Raw genomic sequence first — 23,665 nt, 5'->3', positions numbered from 1 at the left:
CTTCGGGGTATAAATGGCACGCAAAATGAGGCAAAGACTAGAGACAGAAGGAAGAAATTGTAAAAAGAAAAGAGCTGCCTTCGTATGCCCTTTTATAGGGCTGATCCTTGCGCGTACGTTGGGTGTACGAGGGTTGCGCGGGGCGTAATCCTCCGATTGTCGTCATCCCTTGCGTCATCGGCCCTTATACGTCATCGCTTACGACTCCGAGTACTCGAGTGGTACGCTGGGCGTACACCAGTACGCTAGGCGTACTTCGGGCGAGTCCGGTGACTCCCCTCCGGATAATATCGAAATTTTAAATTAAAATTAAATATTAAATATTTAATAAACTTCGAAAATTCATATCTTTCTCATACGAACTCCGTTTTCGACGTTCTTTATATCCACGCGTAGGTGAGACTACGCTCTACAACTTTCGTTTAGACTCCGTCGGCAAATTTTGAATTTATTTTTATTATTTATTTTTAAGAGGTCGAGAGAGAAAAACTTCGTTATAAATTCATAACTTTTTCGTCCGACGTCCGTTCTCGCCTAACTTTTCATCGTTTCACTACTAACAACGAGATCTTCAATTCTCGTTTAGATTGCTTTAGCTAAAAACCGCTCGATCTCAAATCGAGTATTCGGGCTGCATACTACCACGTCGAAACTTCAGAAAATCATAACTTCCTCATACGAAGTCAGATTTGGACGTTCTTTTTATCCACGCTCTGGGTTTAACGAACTCTACGACTTTCTTTTGGATTACTAAGGCTAAATATCGCTCTAACGTAAATTTCACTTTTTACGTCGTTCAGCGTTGCCGGTTCTATCGCGAAACTTCGACAGGTCATAACTTCTTCGTTATAACTCGGATTTCGACATTCTTTATATATTCGGAAACCTCATTTCAGCTACTACAACATTATCAAAATATATCAAGTTTATTTTACACTTAAATTTTGATGCTCAATTTATTCTTAATTAATAATATCACATAATTAAGCAATGAAGCACGAAACATATAATATTCAAACATCACGTTCTTATTATTTCAAATTGGGTTACAAAGGCTAACCTAGACTATTACATTGCTAAAAATGGCAAGCTAGAAACACAGGCGTTACACTTTCGGTGTCCGATCTGGTTGCATTTAAAACATACTGCAAACCCCTTGGGGTAATCCTTGGCCATATGCCCCTCCTTGCCACATTTGTAGCAAGACCCCGCTCTTCACACCCCATTGTAGCTCTTTCCGCACTTTCCACAAGTGCGGCCCTTCTGACTCCCAGATCTCGAATCAGAGGGCTTGGCCCGTGTAACGCCTGCAGATCCGGGCTAGTCAATTTAAAGGCAATAAGGGTCGAAAATGACTTTTCAACAAAAGATTATTTAGAATAAATAACCTTAACAAAGTTTTAGAATATGTCACAAGGTTTCCGTACATATAAAGAACGCCGAAATCCGAGTTATAACGAAGAAGTTATGGCCCGTCAAAGTTTCGCGACGGAACCGACACGGCACCGGGAAGCGTAAATACTGAGTTTACGATGGAGGACTTTTTAGCCTTACTAATCTAAACAAAAGTCGTAGAATATGTTAAACCGAGAAAATCCATAAAAAGAACGCCCAAATCTGACTTCGTATGAAGAAGTTATGATTTTTCTAAGATTCGGCTTAGCAGTGTACAACCTGAAACTCGAATTTTAGTTCGAGCGGTTTTTGGCTTACGTGACCTAAATGAGAGTTGAAGAACTCATTAATAGGAACTCAACGGTAAAAAGACAGACGAAAACGGAGTCCGTATGAAGGAGTTATGAATTCTTCACGGTCATTTAACAGTCTAAACGCCTCCTACTGTTAAATTTGAGATCAGTCGAGAATTAGCTGACGGAGTCTAAACGAAAGTTGTAGATCTTGATTTTACCTACGCGTGGATATAAATAACGTCAAAAACGGAGCTCGTATGCGAAAGTTATGATTTTTCTAAGTTTGAAGGCTGATACGCGATAGGGGGTGACGTGGCACCACCAGAATTGGACACGTGGCACCACCAGAAGGCCACCACATGGACCAACTCGGTGATTCATGACTCAAACTCGGCGAGTCCACCAGTCAGGCCTCCTATAAATAGAGGTGTCGGGCATTCACTTCTCTTCACACCTCAACCCTCTTCTTTCTCTCTCTACACACTCTCTCTCTCTCTCTCTAAGCCTCCTTAAGGCCCCTAAAGCCTAGGTAAACCCCCTAGCACCCAAAGGAATCCCCGAGGCTCCCGGAGTCCGGAGAAAAGAGCCTTTCGGCTCGGGAACGCTGCTCCAGCGAAGCCCGGTTTTCGAGAAAACCCGCTGTAAGTGAGCTACCCCTAACCTATCTTTACTTTAGCTTATGTTTTAATATAGGAATGTTATTAGGTCCTTAAAATAATTATTTGGGCTATTATTATGAGTTATATTGAGTGTTATTAACGCTTATATAATAATAATAATAGCCAAACAATTAATTTGTTGCGGTTATCATTAGACTAAACCCTAGTGGCATCGATACTAGGTTTTATCGAAGGAAAATCGTTGTGAGAGTATCGAAGCGCTGTCCAAGTGCTGAGTCACCATCTTTCAGGTGAGTGCATGGTCCCTTTCATCTTACACATAGATATAATGTATTTTATTATAAATTACGTGCTAGGTGTGCATATTGTCTGAATACTTGTTGTCTATGCTGATGAAAGATTTTTATACATGTTTTAAATGATGTAAACTGTATAAAGTATTTTATATCTACAAAATATGCTGGGTAAAACATGGGTAGATGAATAATGAGCGATAAAAGTTGATATAGAGGAACATTAGTAGCATGGACCTAGTCCCCTATGGGTATACATTGGCAGCAGTGGACCTAGTACCCTATAGATGAGCACTGGCAGCTGCGCCACAACCCGTAGATGTTTCAGATCTATGGTAAACGTCCTAGTAGCTGCGCTCTAAGGACAGTATAGGCAGTTGCGCCTAATAGGGAACCTTATGACCATGACAGTAGCGTTTAAAGGTCAATACCGGTAGAAGCGCCTCATAGAAAATGTCCCAATTTTGGCAGCTGCGCCTAAGTGACAAGATTAGCAGCTGCGCTTGACCAATGTGTCATTGGCAACAATGGACTTCATGTTGTTTCCTTAGGATGATCCTTAGGAATGAATGAATGAGAAATAGCTGATTCTTATGGTAGACCCTTAAGAATAAAGAAGATAATGGGGATGGGTAATTGGGTTGATTGTTTGATTATTGAAACATAATAATTATATTATTGTGGGTTGAAAACCCTATGTACTCACCAGGTTTCCCAACCTGACCCACTCAGTTTATTTATATCACAGGTGTTGATATGAAGTCGCATTGCATTGAGAGATTAAAGAGATGTAGATCACTAGTGTAAATAAATATAAGTTCTGTTTATGCTTATGTTCCTGTATTGACAATGACATCCCAAACGTTTTAAAATGAATAAAATACGTTTCTTCGAAAATGTTTTAATAACGTATTTATCGTGTTTTTCTGGGAACAAATTCCGCAACATTTTTATTAAAAGAAGAACTCTGATTTTTATAAAGCATAAACAAAATCGGTCTTTTGTGGCCATGAAAATGGGGATGTCACAGCCCGCTTGGCTGTCGGCTGAGACTGCACCAGTCGCCGATCCTTCCCCTGAGATTCAGCCTTCTCCCTAGCCTGAGTCTCCAGCTCTATCTCCCTCTTCCAAACATTTTCCTGAAGCTCAACAAATGTTCGGTACGTCGAGTTCGCCACGAACTCCCGTATATCCCTCCTCAAAGTGCTCAGATAGCGGCTCATACGTGCCTTCTCGGAGGACACGTGCTCTGGGCAAAACATCGCCCGCTCATGGAACTTCCTCGTAATCACTGTGACAGAATCAGTACCCTGCTTGAGGGTCAGAAACTCCTGGACCAAACGCTCCCTCTCCACCTGGGGAACGTACTCATCTCGGAACATAGCAGTGGACCTCTCCCAAGTTGATGCAGCAAGCTCAGCAGGCGAATCATGTGCCGTCACAAACTTCCACCAGTCCTTCGCTCCCAAGCGAAGCTGGTTCAACGCGAACCGGACTCTCAAATGCTCTGGAGATGAGCAGGTGAAGAAACACCCCTCGATGTCTGAAATCCACCTCATCCCTGCAATCGGGTCCTGGGTGCCATCAAAATCTGATGGTTTTGTGTTGCTGAACTCCCGGAACAGCAACTCATCACCACCTTGTGGTCTAGCCGCAACAACAGCTACATCAGAAAGAGCAACGTATCTCTCGTTGAATGTCTCTATCAGGGTGGTCTTGATAGACCCAAACATCTCTGGAATCTCATCGTGGATGGCAGCAACCACCTTATCATGAATCATCTGGCGGAGCTCCTCGTCGCTCACACCCCCTCCATTGGTCACTGGTCTGTGGCGTGTCCCTAACATGATGCCTCTCTAAAATACAACACAAGATTGTTTTGTTACTTGGGCTCTAGTACCCTAAGGATTCTTACTTGATCTCTAGTACCCTAAGGATTCTTACTTGGGCTGCGTACTGACCTGGTGCCTTCGGTAGTACGGGCCCAATACTACTGACCACACCGCATCCCTAGCAGCAAAGCTCCTAGACTATGGCATCATATATCAGGCCACTCTAGTCCTAATAAGTATACATAGTCTACTCTAGCATGCATAATATAGCTATTCATATAATCATAACATAATATATCTCATAACACTTATTACAAGGGTATTTTGGGAAATCACCGTTCGGGCACCGGCTGATCGTACACACGGCTATGCTCTGTTTTTCTCAAAACTCTTTTAAAAAAAATTGTTTTGTTATCAAAAAAATTTCCAAATCCTCAGTTTGAGTTCAGATACGCCCGAAGATGCATCCGAATCCCTCAAACCAAGGCTCTGATACCAACTTCTAACACCGTAAAATTTAAGACAATTTTTCACACTTTAAAACACATTTCCAAACACATTCATTAATAAAATCTTATTGTATCATATCATTGTTCACAAAAGATTTCCCAAGATCAAATCATAATAAACTCTGCGGGTGTGTGTACAGATCATGTCAGTGCCTTCCGCGATCATCACTAGTACCTGAAACACATAACACATAACATCGTAAGCATAAAGCTTAGTGAGTTCCCCAAATGCCACACATAACACATACTAGCCACTCGAGGCTATAACTCTGTGGGCCCTTGGGCCCTAACTCTGTGGACTCTCTAGTGCTAGCTCTATGAACCTTCCGGTTCTAACTCTGATATACTCTGATATACACATGGCATAAATCACATAGAAATAATGTCGTGCAACACATCACATAAATAGCATACAATAACTCTGTCACATAACTCTAATTACCACTCAAGGTAACGTATAGTGAGAAGACTCACCTCAGATGTCTCGGTAAATCCCTAACTCGATAGCAGTATAGTCTAGCATCCGCCTAATCACATAAAGTAAGATATGCTCATAAATATAACTCTCGAGACTAGAACCAACCTTTTCTTAGCATCCTCAGATGGGTAAAAGACCATTTTACCCCTCTCTTGACTCAAAGACCCCATTGTTGACCAATCCCTAAAAGTCAACAAAGTCAATGGTCAAACTTTGACCTGACTCGTCGAGTGCACTTGGGTGACTCGACGAGTCTACATATGTCCACTAACTCTCTAGCCTCTCATGACACATCGAGCCTCCCCCCTCCCCCCCCCCCCTTCTCGACGGGTTACACCTGGCATGAATCGCGGGGCCACCCCGACTCAACTCGTCGAGTTCAATTATGAACTCGGTGAGTTCCACCTATAACCCTCTACCCCCTTTTGACTCACTGAGTCATTCCGCCAACTCGACCAGTTACTCACTGAGTGACTTACGGGAAACCCTAACCCTACTCGCCGAGTCTATTCTTGGGGCTCGGCGAGTTCATGCCATACTCGAGCTCAAATGAGCTCCTGAGGTTAGATCCGTTCCTCTAACTCATAGATCTGGACTCCTAATGCAATAAAAACACGTAAAGTTTGGATCTTGATGCCCATGCAAGGATCCCATGGCTCTATTTGAAGAAATGGCCTCAATATGCCATCCAAAACTCATATCTCTCCAAAACACTCAATAAAGATCAAGGATTTAAGGTCTCTGGACCTCTTTGGATCCACTTTCGAAGCCTCAACACACGAAGGGACCAAATGCACTAACAATCATACTCTAAATGGGCTAGAAACCCTAACTTTCAAGGATTAACACCCCAAACTGAAGTAGGATCGAATATGTACCTCAAGATGGAGTCCTTAAGCTCTGAAATCCACAGATTAGCTCCCTTTTCAGCTTCCTCTTGCCTTGGTCACCTTCTTCTTGCAAAATCACTCACACAAGGATCAAAAATGGCTTCCTTTCTCTCTCAAAACACTCACACACTCTGGGGTCTCTCTATCAACTGATAGGCGCAAATGAAGGCCATAAGGACCTTTAAATAGGTCTCAAACCCCAGAAGTTAGGGTTTCATTAAACAGTGCGAACTTGCCGAGTCCACTAGTCGACTCGCCGAGTCTGATCATTAACCAGGTTGAAAATTCGCGACTCTACTTGGCGAGTCTAAGCATCAACTCACCGAGTCTCTCTCAAAATCTCCAAAAATAATAATTAAATAATGTACCTAAAAATCCGGATGTTACATAAATCAATTAGCATTATGATTGGAATTACTGATAAATCTTATTTATAGGTCCATAATAACGACTTATGACTATAAATATAAGTTACACTAAAAAGACTAGAGTGTAGCTTAACTTAAAGTGATTCTTCCTCACCAAAGTCCAGAAATCACACTTGTAGGGCTGCTACTTGATGGCTACTACTTAGTTAAATACCTTAAAGATTGTAGGGCTTCACCAGAACATAGAAACCTAAGGAAAATGACCAAAAAGTGCAGAGAGAACTCCTATATAAAGGCTATAGGAGTGTGAGGGTTAGAGCTTATATAGATGCCTCTATATATATAGAGAAGAAAAGGCATGTGTGATGCGCCTATAGAGGTATGCGTCGCGCCCTATGGGCTTGCTGGCTCCACCCTCCTTCTACCATGTGTCGCATCCGAAACTATCCACCCAAGCCTCTTCTAGAAGGTGTCACGTGTCAGCTTCCTATGGTGCCACATGTCATAACCTTGCAGAGCCACGTCACCATGTATCGGAAGAAAGGGGCTACCTGAGATGGCCATATTGCACTCTCTCGTGGTGTTACATCATCATGCGCACCGAACCCTTGGCACATGTGATTTTTTAGAATTTCAAAACGTCGCAACTTCTTCATACGAAATCCATTTTCGATGTTATTTATATCCCTGGAAATCTCTCGATGAAATCTACAACTTTCCTTTAGACCTCAGCAGCTAATTCTTAATCTATAAAACATTTATATTTTTTATAAGCTTAGATTGTTAGAAATTGTTGTAGAAAATATAACTCCTACACACAGACTCCGTTCTCGATGTTCTTTATATTGATGGGCTCTTATTGATGAGATTTAAAATTCTTGTTTAGATTATTTTACCTAATAATCTACCCTCCTAGCATTCAATTTTTGTAACGTCTAAAATTCAATTTTATTGTGCACACTGCTTTGCTGAAACATTTTAAATTCATAATTTCCTCTCACGAAGTCATATTTTGACATTCTCTATACACATGCACTCGATTTAACAACCATTGCAACTTTCATTTGGATTGCTTAGGCTAATAAGAGACCTAACTCAAAATTTACTTCTTATGATACGCTGAGCCGTGTCGGTTTAATCATAAAGCTTCGAAGGCGTATAACTTCTTCATACTAAGTCGGAGTTAAGCGTTTTATATATCTATGGAAACCGTATCGACGTTTCCTAAATGTTTATGATCGTTATTTGGGCTAAAGAGTAATACGTTTCTATTTTTGAATTATATAAACAAGGGATAATGACTTGATAGGGTAAGTTACTTTTTGAAATGTACACATTTAGTCCCTATTCTTTTTTTTTGTAAATTAAACCCTTATACCCGATTTTTTGTAATTATGCAATCCTATGACCGCTATAGCCGGTTTACCAGTCATATATGATTTTTATTTTATTTTCTTGAAATGAAATAACCAGGTAGCATCCACATGTCTCCTTACGTGGATATTGTTAAATTACACCATGAAACGATAATTAGGGCTCATTTAATCACCCATTCCTCCATTCACTCAGCCGATAATCACTCAAACTTCTTGACTCACAATCACCATCAACAATGGCTGAAGATGCAGATACAATCGTTGATGTACACTATGATGGGGTGTTCACACCTACCCCATTAATGTATTTTAATGGAGTAAAAGCCTCTGTACCATACACGGTTGTGAACAAGAAGAACTTCCCTGATTTCATCTCCTTTCTTCAAAAGATTACTAACGGAAGATGCAGATATGTGTATTACTGTCCACATGAAGTGAGGTTGTCGAAGGGATTACATGATATTCAGAAGAGATTGGATGTGTATGTGGATCATTATCATGAACCTTTGTTTGATTGGATTCAGGAGGAAGAAGCATACCTTGAAGATGAAGATTTGGTTTCTATTGATGATGTGGACTCCATTTTAGAAGATGGACTGAAAGTTGAACATGTAAAGGACGATGAAGTTATATCTCTCAAAAGAATCTTCAATGATCATTTCCTCAACAAACTTTATCAAATACAGAATGATGACTTGGTTCAAGATGATCATAATGCAATACGACCTATCTACCCAAGACATGATCATACTCAAGATTGGAATGAGATGAAGCCTCGATTAGGTATGAAATACTCTACTACTGCTGAACTTAAATACTCTCTTATTTGCTATGTTGTAGCAAATGGTTATGATTTGTGGTATGAAAAGAATGACAAGAATAGGTTGCTAGTTAGATGTTGTAAAGGAAAGAATCAGACATGCCCTTTTAGATCGTATGCTTCCTGGATGAAAGAGGAACACACTTTTCAGATTAAGTCTCTTATAACAGAGCACAAGTGCTCTATGGCATTCAAGCTTGGGTCAATTGTAACATATAAGTGGATAGGGAAACAATTTGTGAATTATGTTTTGGAGAGTCCTAAACTGAGTTTGAGGAAAATGAAAGCCCTAGTATCTAAGAGATACAACATTAATGTGAGTGTTGGGCAGTGTAGGAATGCAAAAAAGTTAGCATTATCTGAAGTTGAGGGAAGTTTGAAAGAGCATTATGCCAGATTGGGGGATTATACAGCTGAAATCAGAAACGTTAATCCAGGTTCACATGTTGAGGTGTTCGTGGAGCCACAACCTGATAATATTGTGGTGTTTGATAGGTTTTGATGTTAGCTTTAAAGGTGTTGTGGATGGGTGGTTTGATAGATGCATAAAGGAAATTGGGATTGATGGTTGCTTTCTTAATTGTGTTTGTAAAGGGGAGCTCCTACCAACAGTGGGTAGATATGCTAATAATAACATCTATCCCTTAGCTTGGGCAGTAGTCAATGTTGAGAACAAAAGGACATGGAAATGGTTTTCGGACAACCTGATGGAAAACATCGGAGGAGGGAATGGTCATGGCATTACAATCCTCTCAGATTGACACAAGGTAATCATTCTATTTTTTTAATTAACTTTAATTGTTTTGATCATTTAATTAACTAATCATGTAATTGTTTCAATTAGGGATTATTTGAAGCTGTGAAGGAAAGACTTCCTGATATGGAGCATAGATTATGTGCTAATTTCCACAAAAAATTTAAAGGAGAACAATACTTTAAACCATTTTGGAGGGCTGTGAATGCAACAACTGTACCAAATTTTGAAGCATCAATGAATGAGATTAAGTCCTTTGAAAGCAAGGCTTATGAATATCTCTTAGACAGGGATCCAAGGTGTTGATCAAAGGCTTTTTTTTAGAGAGGTTATGGACTGTGATGTAGTAGAGAATGGAGTTTCTGAAAGTTTCAATTCTGACGTACTTGATGCTAGAAGGAAACCATTGATAACAATGTTGGAGGACAAAAGATGTTCGGCAATGCAGAGGTTATGGATGCATAAGCAAAATGGTTTGAGTTAGGATTTGGAGATATGCCCAAGTATCAAAAGGGAGATAGAGGATTTGAAAAAATTGCAAAGGTTAGTAACAATTTCATTAGTTATACATTCGTTTATAATGGTAACTATTCCCCTGCGAAGGAATAAGGTTATAGTGGGCATGGATTGGTTGAGTCCCAACGGGGAGGTGATTGATTGCGAGCTGCAGCTAGTGAGGGTTCACTCTCCCAGTGGGGGAGAGTTAGTGATTCAAGGCGAGAGGCCACAGCGCGGCCCAGCTTTTTGTTCAGCTGCGAGAGCGAGGTGCTATTTTCAGCAGGGTTGCATCGGTTATGTAGCTATGTCTTGGATGCTCGGGAGAAGGGCAAGACGACAGTTGACGATGTTCCGGTGGTGCGAGACTTCCCGGATGTATTTCTAGAGGATTTACTAGGAATACCTCCTGAGAGGCAGGTCGAGTTTGGGATCGACCTAATTCCTGGTGCGGCTCTGATAGCTAAGGCACCGTACTGGCTAGCTCCCCGTGAGATGAAGGAGTTGTCTATGCAGCTGCAGGAGCTACTAGACAAGGGTTTTATTCGGCCAAGTAGTTCACCTTAGGGAGCGCCGATCCTGTTTGTGAAGAAGAAGGATGGGTCGCACCATATGTGTATAGACTACCCGGAGTTGAATAAGGTAACGGTGAAGAACTGTTACCCCCTCCCGAGGATAGATGATTTGTTTGATCAGCTTCAGGGGGCATCTTGGTTCTCCAAGATCGATTTACGCTCTAGTTATCACCAGATGCGGGTCAGAGGCGAAGATGTGCATAAGACTGCTTTCAGGACCCGCTATGGTCATTTCGAGTTTGTGGTGATGCCTTTTGGGCTCACTAATGCTCCAGCCGCGTTCATGGATCTCATGAATTGCGTACGCAGACCGATGTTGGATTAGTTTGTGATAGTATTCATAGATGATATCTTGGTATATTCCAAGACTCATGAGCATCATGAGGAGCACCTGAGGGAGGTGCTAGAAGTTTTGATAAAAGAGAGACTTTTCGCAAAGTTATCCAAGTGCGAGTTCTGGTTGCGTGAGGTGCAGTTCCTTGGTCACCTTGTCAACCAGAAGGGTATTCTGGTAGATCCGGCCAAGATAGAGGCCATGATGCAGTGGGAGGTCCTGAAGTCTCCATCCGAGATTCGGATCTTCCTAGGTTTGGCAGGGTATTACAAAATATTCATTCAGGATTTCTCCAAGATAGCAGTACCGCTTACCCAATTGACCAAGAAGTCGGTGGTGTTTCGTTGGGGGCCTGAGCAGCAGACGGCATTTGAGACCCTCAGGCAGAGATTGTGCGAGGCTCCGATCCTTACCCTGCCAGAGGGAATAGAGGATTTTGTAGTCTACTGTGATGCCTCAATCACAGTTATGGGAGCAGTATTGATGCAACGAGGGCGTGTGATAGCTTACGCCTCGAGACAGTTGAAGCCTCAGGAGGCGAACTATCCTACCCACGATTTAGAGCTGGGGGCGGTGGTGTTTGCCCTCAAGATTTGGAGACGTTACCTTTACGGGGTCCATTGTACCATCTACACAGATCACATGAGTTTGAGGTACCTTATGGATCAGCCGAGTCTAAACATGAGACAGAGGAGGTGGTTAGATGTGCTGAAGGATTATGATTGTGAAATCCTTTACCATCCAGGGAAGGCCAACGTAGTGGCCGACGCCCTAAGCCGCAAGGTGTCAGCAGCCCCTATCAGAGACTTATGTCTGAGGATGACAGTGATTACTCCGTTGTTGGAACGGATCAGGGAGGCTCAGGTTGAGGGCCTCAAGGAGGAGAGGCAGAAGTGTGAGAGGATAGTGGGCCGAGTAGCTTCGTTTGATTATGATAGTTGGGGGTTGTTGACCCTTCATGGGAGAGTGTGGGTACCGTACGGGGGCGGAGTACGGCAGCTGTTGATGGACGAGGCTCATAAGTCTCGATTTTCTATCCACCCAGGGGCGACGAAGATGTATAGAGATCTTCGTCTCGATTACTGGTGGCCCTGCATGAAGCGGGATGTCGCTTGGTATGTAGAGAGGTGCCTGACCTGCAGGAAGGTCAAGGCAGAACACCAGAGGCCTCACGGCAAGATGCAGGTGTTAGACATTCCCGTATGGAAATGGGAGGACATCACCATGGATTTTATCACCAAGCTTCCCAGGACCGCACGTGGGGTAGATTCGATTTGGGTAGTAGTGGATCGGTTGACGAAGAGTGCTCAATTCATACCGATCCAGGAGAGCATATCGGCGGAAAAGTTATCCGATATCTATGTGCGGGAGGTAGTGGAACATCATGGAGTGCCGGTATCAGTGGTGTCAGACCGAGACGTCCGTTTTACATCCAGATTTTGGAAGCGGTTTCACGAAGAGATGGGTACTCGTCTCCATTTCAGCACCCCTTTCCACCCTCAGATGGACGGGCAGAGCGAGAGGACGATTTAGACTCTCGAGGACATGCTCTGGGCATGTGTCCTAGACTTTGGTGGCAGTTGGGATACGTATCTTCCGTTAGCGGAATTTTCGTATAACAACAGTTATCATGCGAGCATTGATCGACCTCCCTTCGAGATGCTTTATGGGAGAAAGTGCATGACCCCGATTTGTTGGGGCGAGGTCAGTCAGCGAGTCATTGGGAGCACGGAGGCGGTGCTCAAGACGACTGAGTTGATTCAGCAGGTTCGTAGTAGACTGCAGACTGCGCAGAGTCGGCGGAAGAGCTACGCCGATAGGAGGCGTTCATAATTAGAGTTCCGGGTAGGCGATATGGTCCTTCTGAAGGTCTCACCTTGGAAGGGTGTCATCAGGTTTCGGAAGAGGGGCAAGCTGGGCCCCAGGTTCATTGGTCCTTTCAAGGTTTTGGCTCGAGTGGGTCGGGTTGCTTATCGGTTGGATCTTCCGACAGAGCTTAGCCAGATCCACAACACTTTCCATGTGTCTCAGTTGAGGAAGTGTTTGGTGGATGAGTCAGCAGTTGTTCCCTTAGAAGATATTCAGGTTGATAGCAGCCTGAATTATATTGAGAAGCCGGTCGCGATTCTGAACTGGAAGAGAAAGACCTTGAGGAACAAGGTAATTTAGCTAGTGAAGGTGCAGTGGCATCACCGGAAGGGGTCTGAGTGGATGTGGGAGGCTGAGGATGAGATGAGAGAGCACTACCCGGAGTTATTTGCAGATTCAGCCGTAGCAGACTTCGAGGACGAAGTCTTAGTCAAGTGGGGGAGAATTGTAACGACCCGTCTCTGGTATGTTGTTTCCTTGTTATTATTTAGAAGTTTTCAAGAGGGACTCGGCGAGTCTATAGCCCGACTCGTCGAGTAGAGACGGGGATTTCGAGCACGTGTAAGTCGGAGACTCGACGAGTCCATATTCGGGACTCGGCGAGTCCACCTGCCAGGAAGAAACCCTAAATCCCTGGGTTTGCTCACTATTTAAGCAATGTTTTGTGCCCCCAACTCGCCTCCTTCACCCTGAGAGAGTTTGTGAGAAACCCTAATCCATTCCTTGTTTGATTAAAGTGTTTTTGTGTGGATTTTTGAAGGATTGAAGAAGAAGAAGAAGAAGAAAGGATCAAAAAGAGGAAGTGTAGAGCAAAGATCCAAGGCCAAAGTTAGAGTTCATTGAGGTATATTTCGGAATTATTCTGTTTTGTGCTTAAAACCTCCATTAGAGCACCTTTAAGGCTAGTTTAATGTATTTTCCAAGCTTTATAGTTGTATGGATGCATTGTTGGGTCGAGATATCCTTGGATCTGTTCATTTAGGAGCTTTAGAGCCCTGATCTATTTCCTTTTTCGAGTTGCCTTGCATGAGAACCCTAGATCTAGCCTTTATTATGATTTTTGAGCCTTTTAATCTTCATGGATGCTTATGGGCACATAAAGATAGAATCTTTACGTGTTAATCGTGCATAAGAAGCCCAGATCTACAAGTTATATGCGTTGGATTCAAGCAGAATCGAGTTTTTAGTAACTGCATGCATTCGATTCGGCGAGTCGTTCTTCAAACTCGGCAAGTCGAGTCGCGAGTCCTCGATTCTTCCCCTTTTGAGTGATTTCGAGTGGGGACCAGTGAGTAGTAGAATGGACTCAGTGAGCCGGAGGTCAGACTCAGTAATGGAGGGACTCGACGACTTGTTCATACAACTCGGCGAGTCTAAGGCAATCTTCATAGATTCAAGAACAACTCGTCGAGTTGTTCATACAACTCGGCGAGTCGGATGCAGATAGCCTGAGTTCTAGAATCGAAAGGGAACTCGTCGAGTTGATGCCATACTCGACGAGTAGCAGCGATCAGGGTTGAGAAGTGAGAGTAGGGACTTGGCGAGTTGGCGGCCCAACTCAGCGAGTCAGGTCAACTGTAAGTTGACTTTGACCGGGAGAGTTGACTTTAGTCAGGGGTAAAAGAGTTATTTTACCCCAATGCGGTTATTAGTATTTTGACTGAGTGTGTTTGTGGAATTGTAGCCGGGGAGATACTGGAGCAGCAGCAGACAGCTTCCAGAGCCATACACTCAGCAGCCAGTTCACGAGGTGAGTTTCCTTCCAGTAAGAACGGGTCTAAGGCCACAATGTCGGTCCGTTTAGCTTGCAGTAGTTTCCGGACCTCGGTCTGATGCAGTAGTTAGTATGTTTGGCGCCTTCGTGGCTCAGACAAGTTTGCGTGTTATGTGTTGTTGTGTTAGTTGAGATGTTATGCTATGCTATGATCAGTAGTTCCGGACTCTTGTCCGATGCAGTCAGTTCCGGACTTCAGTCCGATGAAGTTAGTTCCGGACTTCGGTCTGATGCAGTTAGTTCCGGATTTCGGTCCGATGCAGGAGGCAAGGCCTCAGTAGTTCTGGACTTCGGTCCGATGCAGAGGGCAAGGCCCTGGTTAGTTCCGGACTTCGGTCCGATGCAGTTTCCGGACTTCGGTCTGATGCAGTGGCAAGGCCCAGTAGTTGTTTTATGTTTGTATGGTATGTGGTAATTTGGGGGAGCTCACTAAGCTTCGTGCTTACAGTTTCAGTTTTGGTTTCAGGTACTTCCGCAAGCAAAGGGAAGATCTCGGGTTGATGGCATCGCACACACCATAGCTTCCGTTTTTGTCCTGGGAGATTGTTTTGATACTTAGTTTGATTTGATACAATTGTATCACGACATTTTATTATGGTTTGAGATATTTGACGTATGGATTTATGATATGACGTTTAGCATATGATTTTATATATATAAAAAAATAAAAAAATTGAGTTGTAGTTTGGTATGTTTCACATGTGTACATGCCATATCAACAATTTCATCATTGAACCTAGATGTGGAGGATTTTGTATCAAACTCCTATACTAAAGCCTCTTTCCTAAATAGTTATGAGTATAACATCCACCCACTCAATGACAGATTTGAGTGGCTACATGTTGAAGGACTTCATACTATTTTGCCTCCATTAAAGAGGAGGTTACCTAGCAGGCCATGTGTCAAAAGGAAAAGAGATCAGGCAGAAAGAGAGCTAAGTGGGCACACAAGGCATACTGTGTCAAGGGCAGGCATTCCTCTAAGATGTACCATTTGACACCAAACTGGCCACAACAAAGCCACATGCCCAAGTAATCCAACTCCGACTCCAATCACAGCAAGTCCAAGTCAATCAACTCCAGGTTCAAGCACAACAGGTCCAAGTCAATCAACTCCAACTCCTTTCATGAGAACTCCTGTGAAGAAGGCTCCTGTGAACAGAAGTCCTATGAAGAATGTTCATTTGAATGATGCTGGTAGGGTAAGAATGTTTTTAGAAAGAATCATAGAAATTGGTCTTCAGAAAAATTTTAAACTCAAGGATGGAACTGGTAGCAGCCAAGATAAACCTGTGACCTTAAAGTAATTAGTTTTTGGTGTAGTGGGGTAATGCATGTGATATATATTTTGATGTACTGTGGGGTAATATTTTGAACTTAATCACTATATTACCCCTACTAGTTGTTTAGTTTTGATGTACTTGTCGAATATTTTGAACTAAATTACTGTATTACCCCTCCTGGTGGGATTATCTTCTATAATTATTAAATGGCTTGATGCCTTTTGTCAGTCACTTTTATTTGTCTTTACATTCAATTGTTTATAAAAAAAATTCATGTAATTTGTCTTGGTTTTACCTCCATTTGACTGACTTAATTACATCAACATCCATATGTAACAGCAATAAACTTTACCATTACATAAACATAAAGTACATCAACATCCATTACATAAACAAGAATTATACAAGTCTATTACATCAAAATTCCCTAAAACCTCCAGAAGCATATCTTCAACCCCAAAACATAACCTTAACAATGACCAGTAGAATCAGTACACAAATCATACTCTTCACCTATTTCACTTCTTCTCTAACAGATTCGACATCCTCTAAAACTTGTATAAGATAATCTGCAACATCTGAAAGAGTATCTTCTACAATGCGATTTGAAAAAGATAAACAATTTAGGTATTTACCAATGAGTTAGGGCACACTTAAAATTTCTTTCCAGGGTTATCTTTGGTCTTGGAGGTACGAATTCTTGAAGGGAGTTCATAATCACAGAGGACTTCCTTATCTACTTTGTGATTGCTTGAACCTGTGGAGATTCTTGAGCCACTCGACATCTTCTTTCTTCTTCTACGAATTCCCCACTTCTATGTGTTCGAGTTTGAAGGCGATTCCTCCTGATATTGGATGTTAACAATCGTTTATAAGGAGTGACTAAGCTAATTAATTGTTATGCAGTTGTTTTTAGTGCCACATATGCTTCCACATCAGCAAAACCTATAGAATCTGGTCAAAAGGACCTAATGTGTACATATTAATAAAGTATAAGGGTTTAATTTAAAGAAAAAAGAATAAGGACTAAATGTATACATTTCAAAAAGTACTTACCCTATCAAGTCATTCTTCCTAGAAACAATGGTTTATATTGAATCCTACGGAACAGTAAAAAAGGGGTGTTACAATTTGTATAGTGTCGATAATTAAATATATTTATATGAGTTTCATGTTTTTGTGCTTGCTTCCTCCTTTCTGAGCACACTACATAGTCTTCTTAATGTCGATAATTGGATATATTTATACAATGTATATAACTGCCAAAACGACTACCTCATAAGCATATATATATATATATATATATATATATAAAAGAAACAAATCTCAAAATTTACTTTTTACGATACACTGAACCGTGTCGGTTTAATCGTAAAGCTTCGAAGAATTATAACTTCTTCATACTAAGTCGAAGTTAAGCATTGTATATGTCTATGAAAATCGTATTGACGTTTCCTAAATTTTTATGAGGGTTATTTGGGCTAAAGAGTAATATATTTCTACTTCGAATTATATAAACAATGGTTTATATTGAATCCTACGTAACGGTAAAAAAAGGGTATTAAAATTTGTATAGTGTCGATAATTAGATACATTTATAGGAGTTTCATGTTTTTGTGCTTACTTCCTCCTTTCCTAGAACACTACATACCCTGCGCTTAATGTTGATATTTGGATATATTTGTAAAATGTTTATAATTGCCAAAACGACACCCTCATAAGCATATATATATATATATATATATATATATATATATATATATATATATATATATATATATATATATATATATATATATATATATATATATATATATATATAAGGGCATGGGTAGAAAAACTTGAAATAATACTCGGACTCACGTCTTTTTAAATACATGGGCCTAATTGTAAAAAATAAGAATGCGAGATTCTCTTAGTAAGTATGTATCAAGGGAACCTCAAGTACAATCTTATGATTAGCATATTTGCCCTATTTTTTTTCTCTTTCTGGATTCCTCTACTGATATATGTTAAATCACATACGTTTATTCATATGTTATAATTTATGTTAATTTTGTTAAACGTTGTGTATTTATACAATATGATATACATGGACAATTAACATTGACACCATTTAACAATCTCATCTATGCCCCTGATAGTTGATAGATATGTTGTTTTTTTTTATGGTTCTGCAATTTTTTGTGGTTATTTGTGTATGACTAGGGGCATAATTGCCATTTATAAAAATTTGACATTGTGGTATTTACACACACACACACACACATATATATATATATATATATATATATATATATATATATATATATATATATATATATATATATATATATATATATATATATATCCCGATTCTAATAAAATAATAGTTTTACTCTCCTTTTGACATGTGTGACCATATTAAGCTTTATAATTAATGCATATATATTTTTTTCCATGTGACAACCTATCATATCTCCTAATTAATGCATGTCACTTGTCAACATATTTATTCTCCATTTTAAATTTCAACTTTTAAATTTTTCATTCTAATTATATTAAATTAATAACATTAGAAAAAAAATTTTAATACAAGTTATAAAGTGATAAACTTTTACATATTTATTTAAATCAATGATTATAGTTTTATATAACTAAAAAAATCTCTTAATTAATAATTTATTTAAAATAAGTGATTAATCATTTTAAGTTTTAATATTAAAGTTTAATTAGTTTTATAATCGTGGTTCGCACAACTTATAAACTAATATATATAAATGAATAGATTTCAACTTCATTGATCTTTATAGAAGGCAAAATTAATATATGTTCGTTGTTGATTATAGACTTTATTCAGACTGCCATCGTGAGGTCAACCAATTTAATGCACTCTTGTTAATGTTGCTTTTACATATTACTATATTTTTAAACACTAGTTGTAAGACCCTTTTATTAAACAGTTTGATTATAATAAAATGTTAAATAGAAACGATTAAATGAGAAGTTTATTCGAATTTGCAATTTGAAATAAATGAAAATTATGAGAAAAAAACATGAAAAAAGTTAAAATTATGTGTTTAGTTATCAGACACGTGTACTAAACGGGTTAATTATAACAAAATGTTAAACACGAGGTTTAAATTGTAAATATATTTGAAATTGAAATTAAAATTTTAAATTTTAAATTAATAGTCATTATGATAAGTTTAATTTATAGAAACTAATTAATGATATATTAGTAACTAGGTGTAAGAATCATGTATTATATGAGTTCATTTAAAAAAAAATTAAATATGAAAATTCTAAACATTTGAAAAGGTTTGAATTTATAAGAAAAATGAGAAAAATATTGAATTATTAAAATTAAAATGTTTTTTTTTCACTTTTAAATTTAAACAAATAATCTAGATAAATAAACAAAGGAAACTAATGAAGTTTTAGTTTAGAAAATTTAAAATTAGAAGGAAAATCAATTATTGGAATTGATATGCATTTATTATTACATTTATTGTAATTATTACATTTAAATATTATTTGGAATTTAATAAAATGAAAAAAAACCACAAAATGTCATGTGGAAAAAATTTGATTAAAAATAACCAAGAAATGAAATGTGGTCAAATCAATGAGAATATAACATGTGACAAAAAGATTTTCAATTATTAGAGTAGATGAAAAATGAAGTAAATAATAAGTGGAAAATAAATATATTTTAAAATTTCAACAAAATAACATGTAGCAAATTGAATTAGGGAATAACATGTGACATAAGCATTCTTATTTATTAGGATAGATATATAACAATATATTTTATCAATTTATACATCAAAATAGAGATAATATTTATAAATATAATATAAGATATTTCTTTAGTCCAAGAAGATATAAAATATACAACTTTAATAACATGTTAAAAATGTTATATATGCTTATAACATATACATAAATAAGTTGTTTTTTTTTTCAAGTATAATACTGTAATAGCAAGAAGTTGAATATATAATGTATAATGGTATAATTTATAGATTTTTTTAAACTACATTCTATTGCACAAAATATATTATAGTCATAATGGTGTAATACACCAATAAATGAGAGTATGTTGCTATGTTTTGTGATTCATAGCATTTATTTAAAATATATCCATAGTCTTTTTTATTAAGATAAATTCAATTTGTATTTATTTCAAAAATATATATTAAAAACTCTTATTGTTTACATCTTAATATTAACACAATTATTTAAAACATGTCAATAGTTTTGTTTAGAAAAATCGAATATCCTTATATTTTTTTTTCCTATTATCTTCTTACACACTTAAAATTATGCTCATTATTATATTTAATAAAATTAATAAATTTTTATTACACTTGTTATTATTTAAAAATAATAGGGAGATAAGTAGGAACACGATATTTGATTTTTTTATTAATATAGATTGGATTATTTATTTCTCATTTCGTTTTTATTTATTTTAAAATTTACTTTAAATAATATTTAGTGTTTACATTTTAATTTTAAATTTTTATTTAATCAATTTGTGTAATACACTATCTCACACATAGTTTAAAATAAAAAAACACTATTATACTAAAACTTACAATACTTTATTTATATGCGAACAATAAATAACCAAATTAATTTGAAATCTTATTTTATATATTGTATTTAGTTTATTCATATGCAAACAATAAATAACCAAATCAATTTGAAATTTTATTTTATATATTGTATTCATCTATTATAAACATTATTGCTTCTTTCAAATTTCAAATTTTTTTTTTCTAAAAATTTGCTTAGTAGTATATACTTATTAATAATTTTACTACACAAGTTTAATTCTGGATAATGACAATGACGTGGACATTTGTTTTTGTTACACACACAAAAGAGTTTGACTTAAACTAGGAAACCTTATTAAATTCTAATATATCTACAATATCTCAATGTCCATCATCGCCCTATAAATACACCGGCGACTCATCTTTCTCAAAGTACAAACCATTCATTTTCTCTTCTTCTTCACAACGTTTTTCATTGAAGTTTTCAGTTCGAACGGAAGCTCAGGAAAGCAAATTGTCATGGCCGGCGGTGGAATTCCGACTTCTACAGGCGGCGATAAAGCTTACCCGGGAAACCTTACCCTCTACGTCACTTTTACATGCATTGTCGCAGCCATGGGTGGCCTCATCTTCGGTTACGATATCGGAATCTCCGGTACACTATTTAACATTCATTGATGGAGTATTTTATTTTTTATTAAAAGGATTTTAAATGAAACGCTTGTATTCTTGAATGTTTACAGGTGGAGTTACGTCGATGAATCCATTCTTGCAGAAGTTCTTCCCATCGGTCTACCGAAAGCAGATAGAGGACACCTCCACCAACCAGTACTGTAAGTTTGACAGTCAGATATTGACAATGTTCACATCCTCTTTGTACTTAGCGGCGCTGGTGTCGTCACTGGTGGCGTCGACGGTGACCCGGAAACTCGGTCGGAAACTGTCTATGCTTTTCGGCGGCATCTTGTTCTGTGCCGGAGCTCTGATGAACGGATTTGCTCAGGCTGTTTGGATGCTGATAGTGGGTCGTATCCTACTCGGTTTCGGAATTGGGTTTGCTAATCAGGTAACTCATCGATCAAATGCATCTTCTCTCTTTTTTCTAACTATTTCTTTGATCGATAAATTCTTAATTTTCTTTGGTTTTCTCTTATACAATTTCAGTCTGTTCCATTATACCTGTCTGAAATGGCGCCATATAGATATAGAGGGGCACTCAACATCGGATTTCAATTATCATGCACCATTGGAATCCTAGTGGCAAATATACTTAACTACTTCTTTGACATGATCAAAGGAGGGTGGGGTTGGAGGCTGAGTCTCGGTGGTGCTGTAATCCCTGCCTTGATCATCACCATCGGTTCTCTTTTCCTACCGGAGACCCCAAACTCCATGATCGAGAGAGGTAATAAAGAAGAGGCAAGAGAAAAGCTTCGAAGGATTAGAGGTGTTGACAATGTCGATCAAGAGTTTTATGATTTGGTCACGGCCAGTGAAGCATCCAAGATGGTTGAGCATCCATGGAGAAACTTGTTGCAGAAAAAATACAGGCCACAACTGATAATGGCTATCTTGATTCCAGCTTTCCAACAGTTAACTGGGATTAACGTGATTATGTTTTATGCCCCCGTTTTGTTTAAAACAATCGGGTTTGGAGGAAAGGCTTCTCTTATGTCTGCTGTGATTACTGGTTCTGTAAATGTCATGGCAACTTGTGTTTCAATCTATGGTGTTGACAGGTGGGGAAGAAGGTTTCTTTTTCTTGAAGGTGGAACTCAAATGCTCATTTGCCAGGTATAATTTGATATTCATCGGAAACCAATTTTTAGTCATTTAAGATTCAACCATCATTATGATTACATTAATTGTTATTTTTGAAACAGGTTGCAGTTGCAATATTTATTGGGAGCAAGTTTGGAATAGATGGGAATCCTGGTGACTTGCCAAAATGGTACGCTCTTGTGGTGGTGCTGTTCATATGCTTGTATGTATCTGGTTTTGCATGGTCGTGGGGTCCACTAGGTTGGCTTGTGCCTAGTGAGATCTTCCCACTTGAGATCCGATCAGCAGCTCAAAGTATCACTGTCTCCATGAACATGATCTTCACCTTCATTGTGGCTCAAGTGTTCTTGACGATGCTTTGCCACTTGAAGTTTGGGCTCTTCATCTTTTTTGCTTTTTGGGTGGTGGTGATGACAGCGTTCATATACGTGTTCTTGCCTGAAACAAAGAATATTCCGATTGAGGAAATGGTGGTTGTGTGGAAGAATCATTGGTTTTGGTCAAGGTTTATGGTGGATGTGGAGTACCCGAATGGAGTTGAAATGACGAACGGAGGTCAGCTGGTCAAGGAGGTATAAGAAATCAAGATGGCATAGTTTGGGGACTCAATTGCATATCGATAAAGTTTTTTTTTTTTTTTTTTTTTTTTTGGGTAATAGGTAGAAGAAGTAAAAGACACTTTTTTGGGCTTTGAAAAAGGTTAATATAAATATATAGTTTTAAATTTATATATTTTACTTTAATATAATTTGTGCCTATATATTCACTGATCTGCTTAATTTCTCTTAAATCATAACATTATTGGTTTCATGATGGAAAGATCATGACATCATGTATTTAAGAAATAACATTGTTTAAATGTAGGAATGGTATTGTGATGGATATCATACGTGTATTAGTGATTTTAGTTTTTAAAACAATTGGGATGGATATCATACGGGTATTAGTGATTTTAGTTTTTGAAGCAATGACAAATTAATCTAATCAAATTCTTTAATTATGTCTTACTTAATAGCCAAAAAAAAAATTTAAATAGCCAAAAAAAAAAGCCAAGAAAACCCTAAGTTTTTAAAAATCACCCATTGTTTCATACATACTCTACCATTTAAGGGTTCAGTATAAAAATCATTAGAACATATGGAACCTTAGGTGAAAAAATTACCTACGGTATGCTATTTATGAACTACGGTTTCCCAAATGGTAGATAATAAAAACTACTTCCTTTGAATAACCATTGTTTCATTCTAAAAACTATTGTTTCATATGAATAACTACTATTTTGTTCTGGGCTTTCGATTCTACTTTTGATTAAACTAAGGAATCAACCAAAATACCTATATTTAGGTACAACTATACCAATATACAAGTTTGAAAAATAA

General features: G+C 38.4%; 1 protein-coding gene across 1 annotated transcript; it reads left to right on the top strand.

Moving 5' to 3' along the window:
* Window positions 1-20,958: 20,958 nt before the first annotated feature.
* LOC145038606 (sugar carrier protein C-like) lies at window positions 20,959-23,014 on the top strand. The gene is made up of 4 exons (XM_078986913.1): window positions 20,959-21,159; window positions 21,248-21,570; window positions 21,669-22,298; window positions 22,388-23,014. The coding sequence occupies exons 1-4, from the start codon at window positions 21,024-21,026 to the stop codon at window positions 22,862-22,864; spliced, it is 1,566 nt and encodes a 521-aa protein (XP_078843039.1). The 5' UTR covers window positions 20,959-21,023; the 3' UTR covers window positions 22,865-23,014.
* The last annotated feature ends 651 nt before the right edge of the window (window positions 23,015-23,665 follow it).

The sequence above is a fragment of the Lactuca saligna genome, chromosome 4, assembly GCF_052625555.1.
Source record: "Lactuca saligna cultivar CGN05327 chromosome 4, ASM5262555v1, whole genome shotgun sequence".
In the NCBI taxonomy this organism is placed as follows: domain Eukaryota; kingdom Viridiplantae; phylum Streptophyta; class Magnoliopsida; order Asterales; family Asteraceae; genus Lactuca; species Lactuca saligna.
This window is presented reverse-complemented; position numbering and strand designations above follow the sequence as displayed.

What these genes read in the sequence shown, in the direction of transcription:
- LOC145038606 (XM_078986913.1), top strand. Translation starts at nt 21,024, where the DNA reads ATGGCCGGCGGTGGAATTCCGACTTCTACAGGCGGCGATAAAGCTTAC. An exon ending in TTACGATATCGGAATCTCCG is followed by an intron (nt 21,160 to 21,247) that starts GTACACTATTTA and finishes GAATGTTTACAG; the next exon opens with GTGGAGTTACGTCGATGAAT. An exon ending in CTCAAATGCTCATTTGCCAG is followed by an intron (nt 22,299 to 22,387) that starts GTATAATTTGAT and finishes TTTTTGAAACAG; the next exon opens with GTTGCAGTTGCAATATTTAT.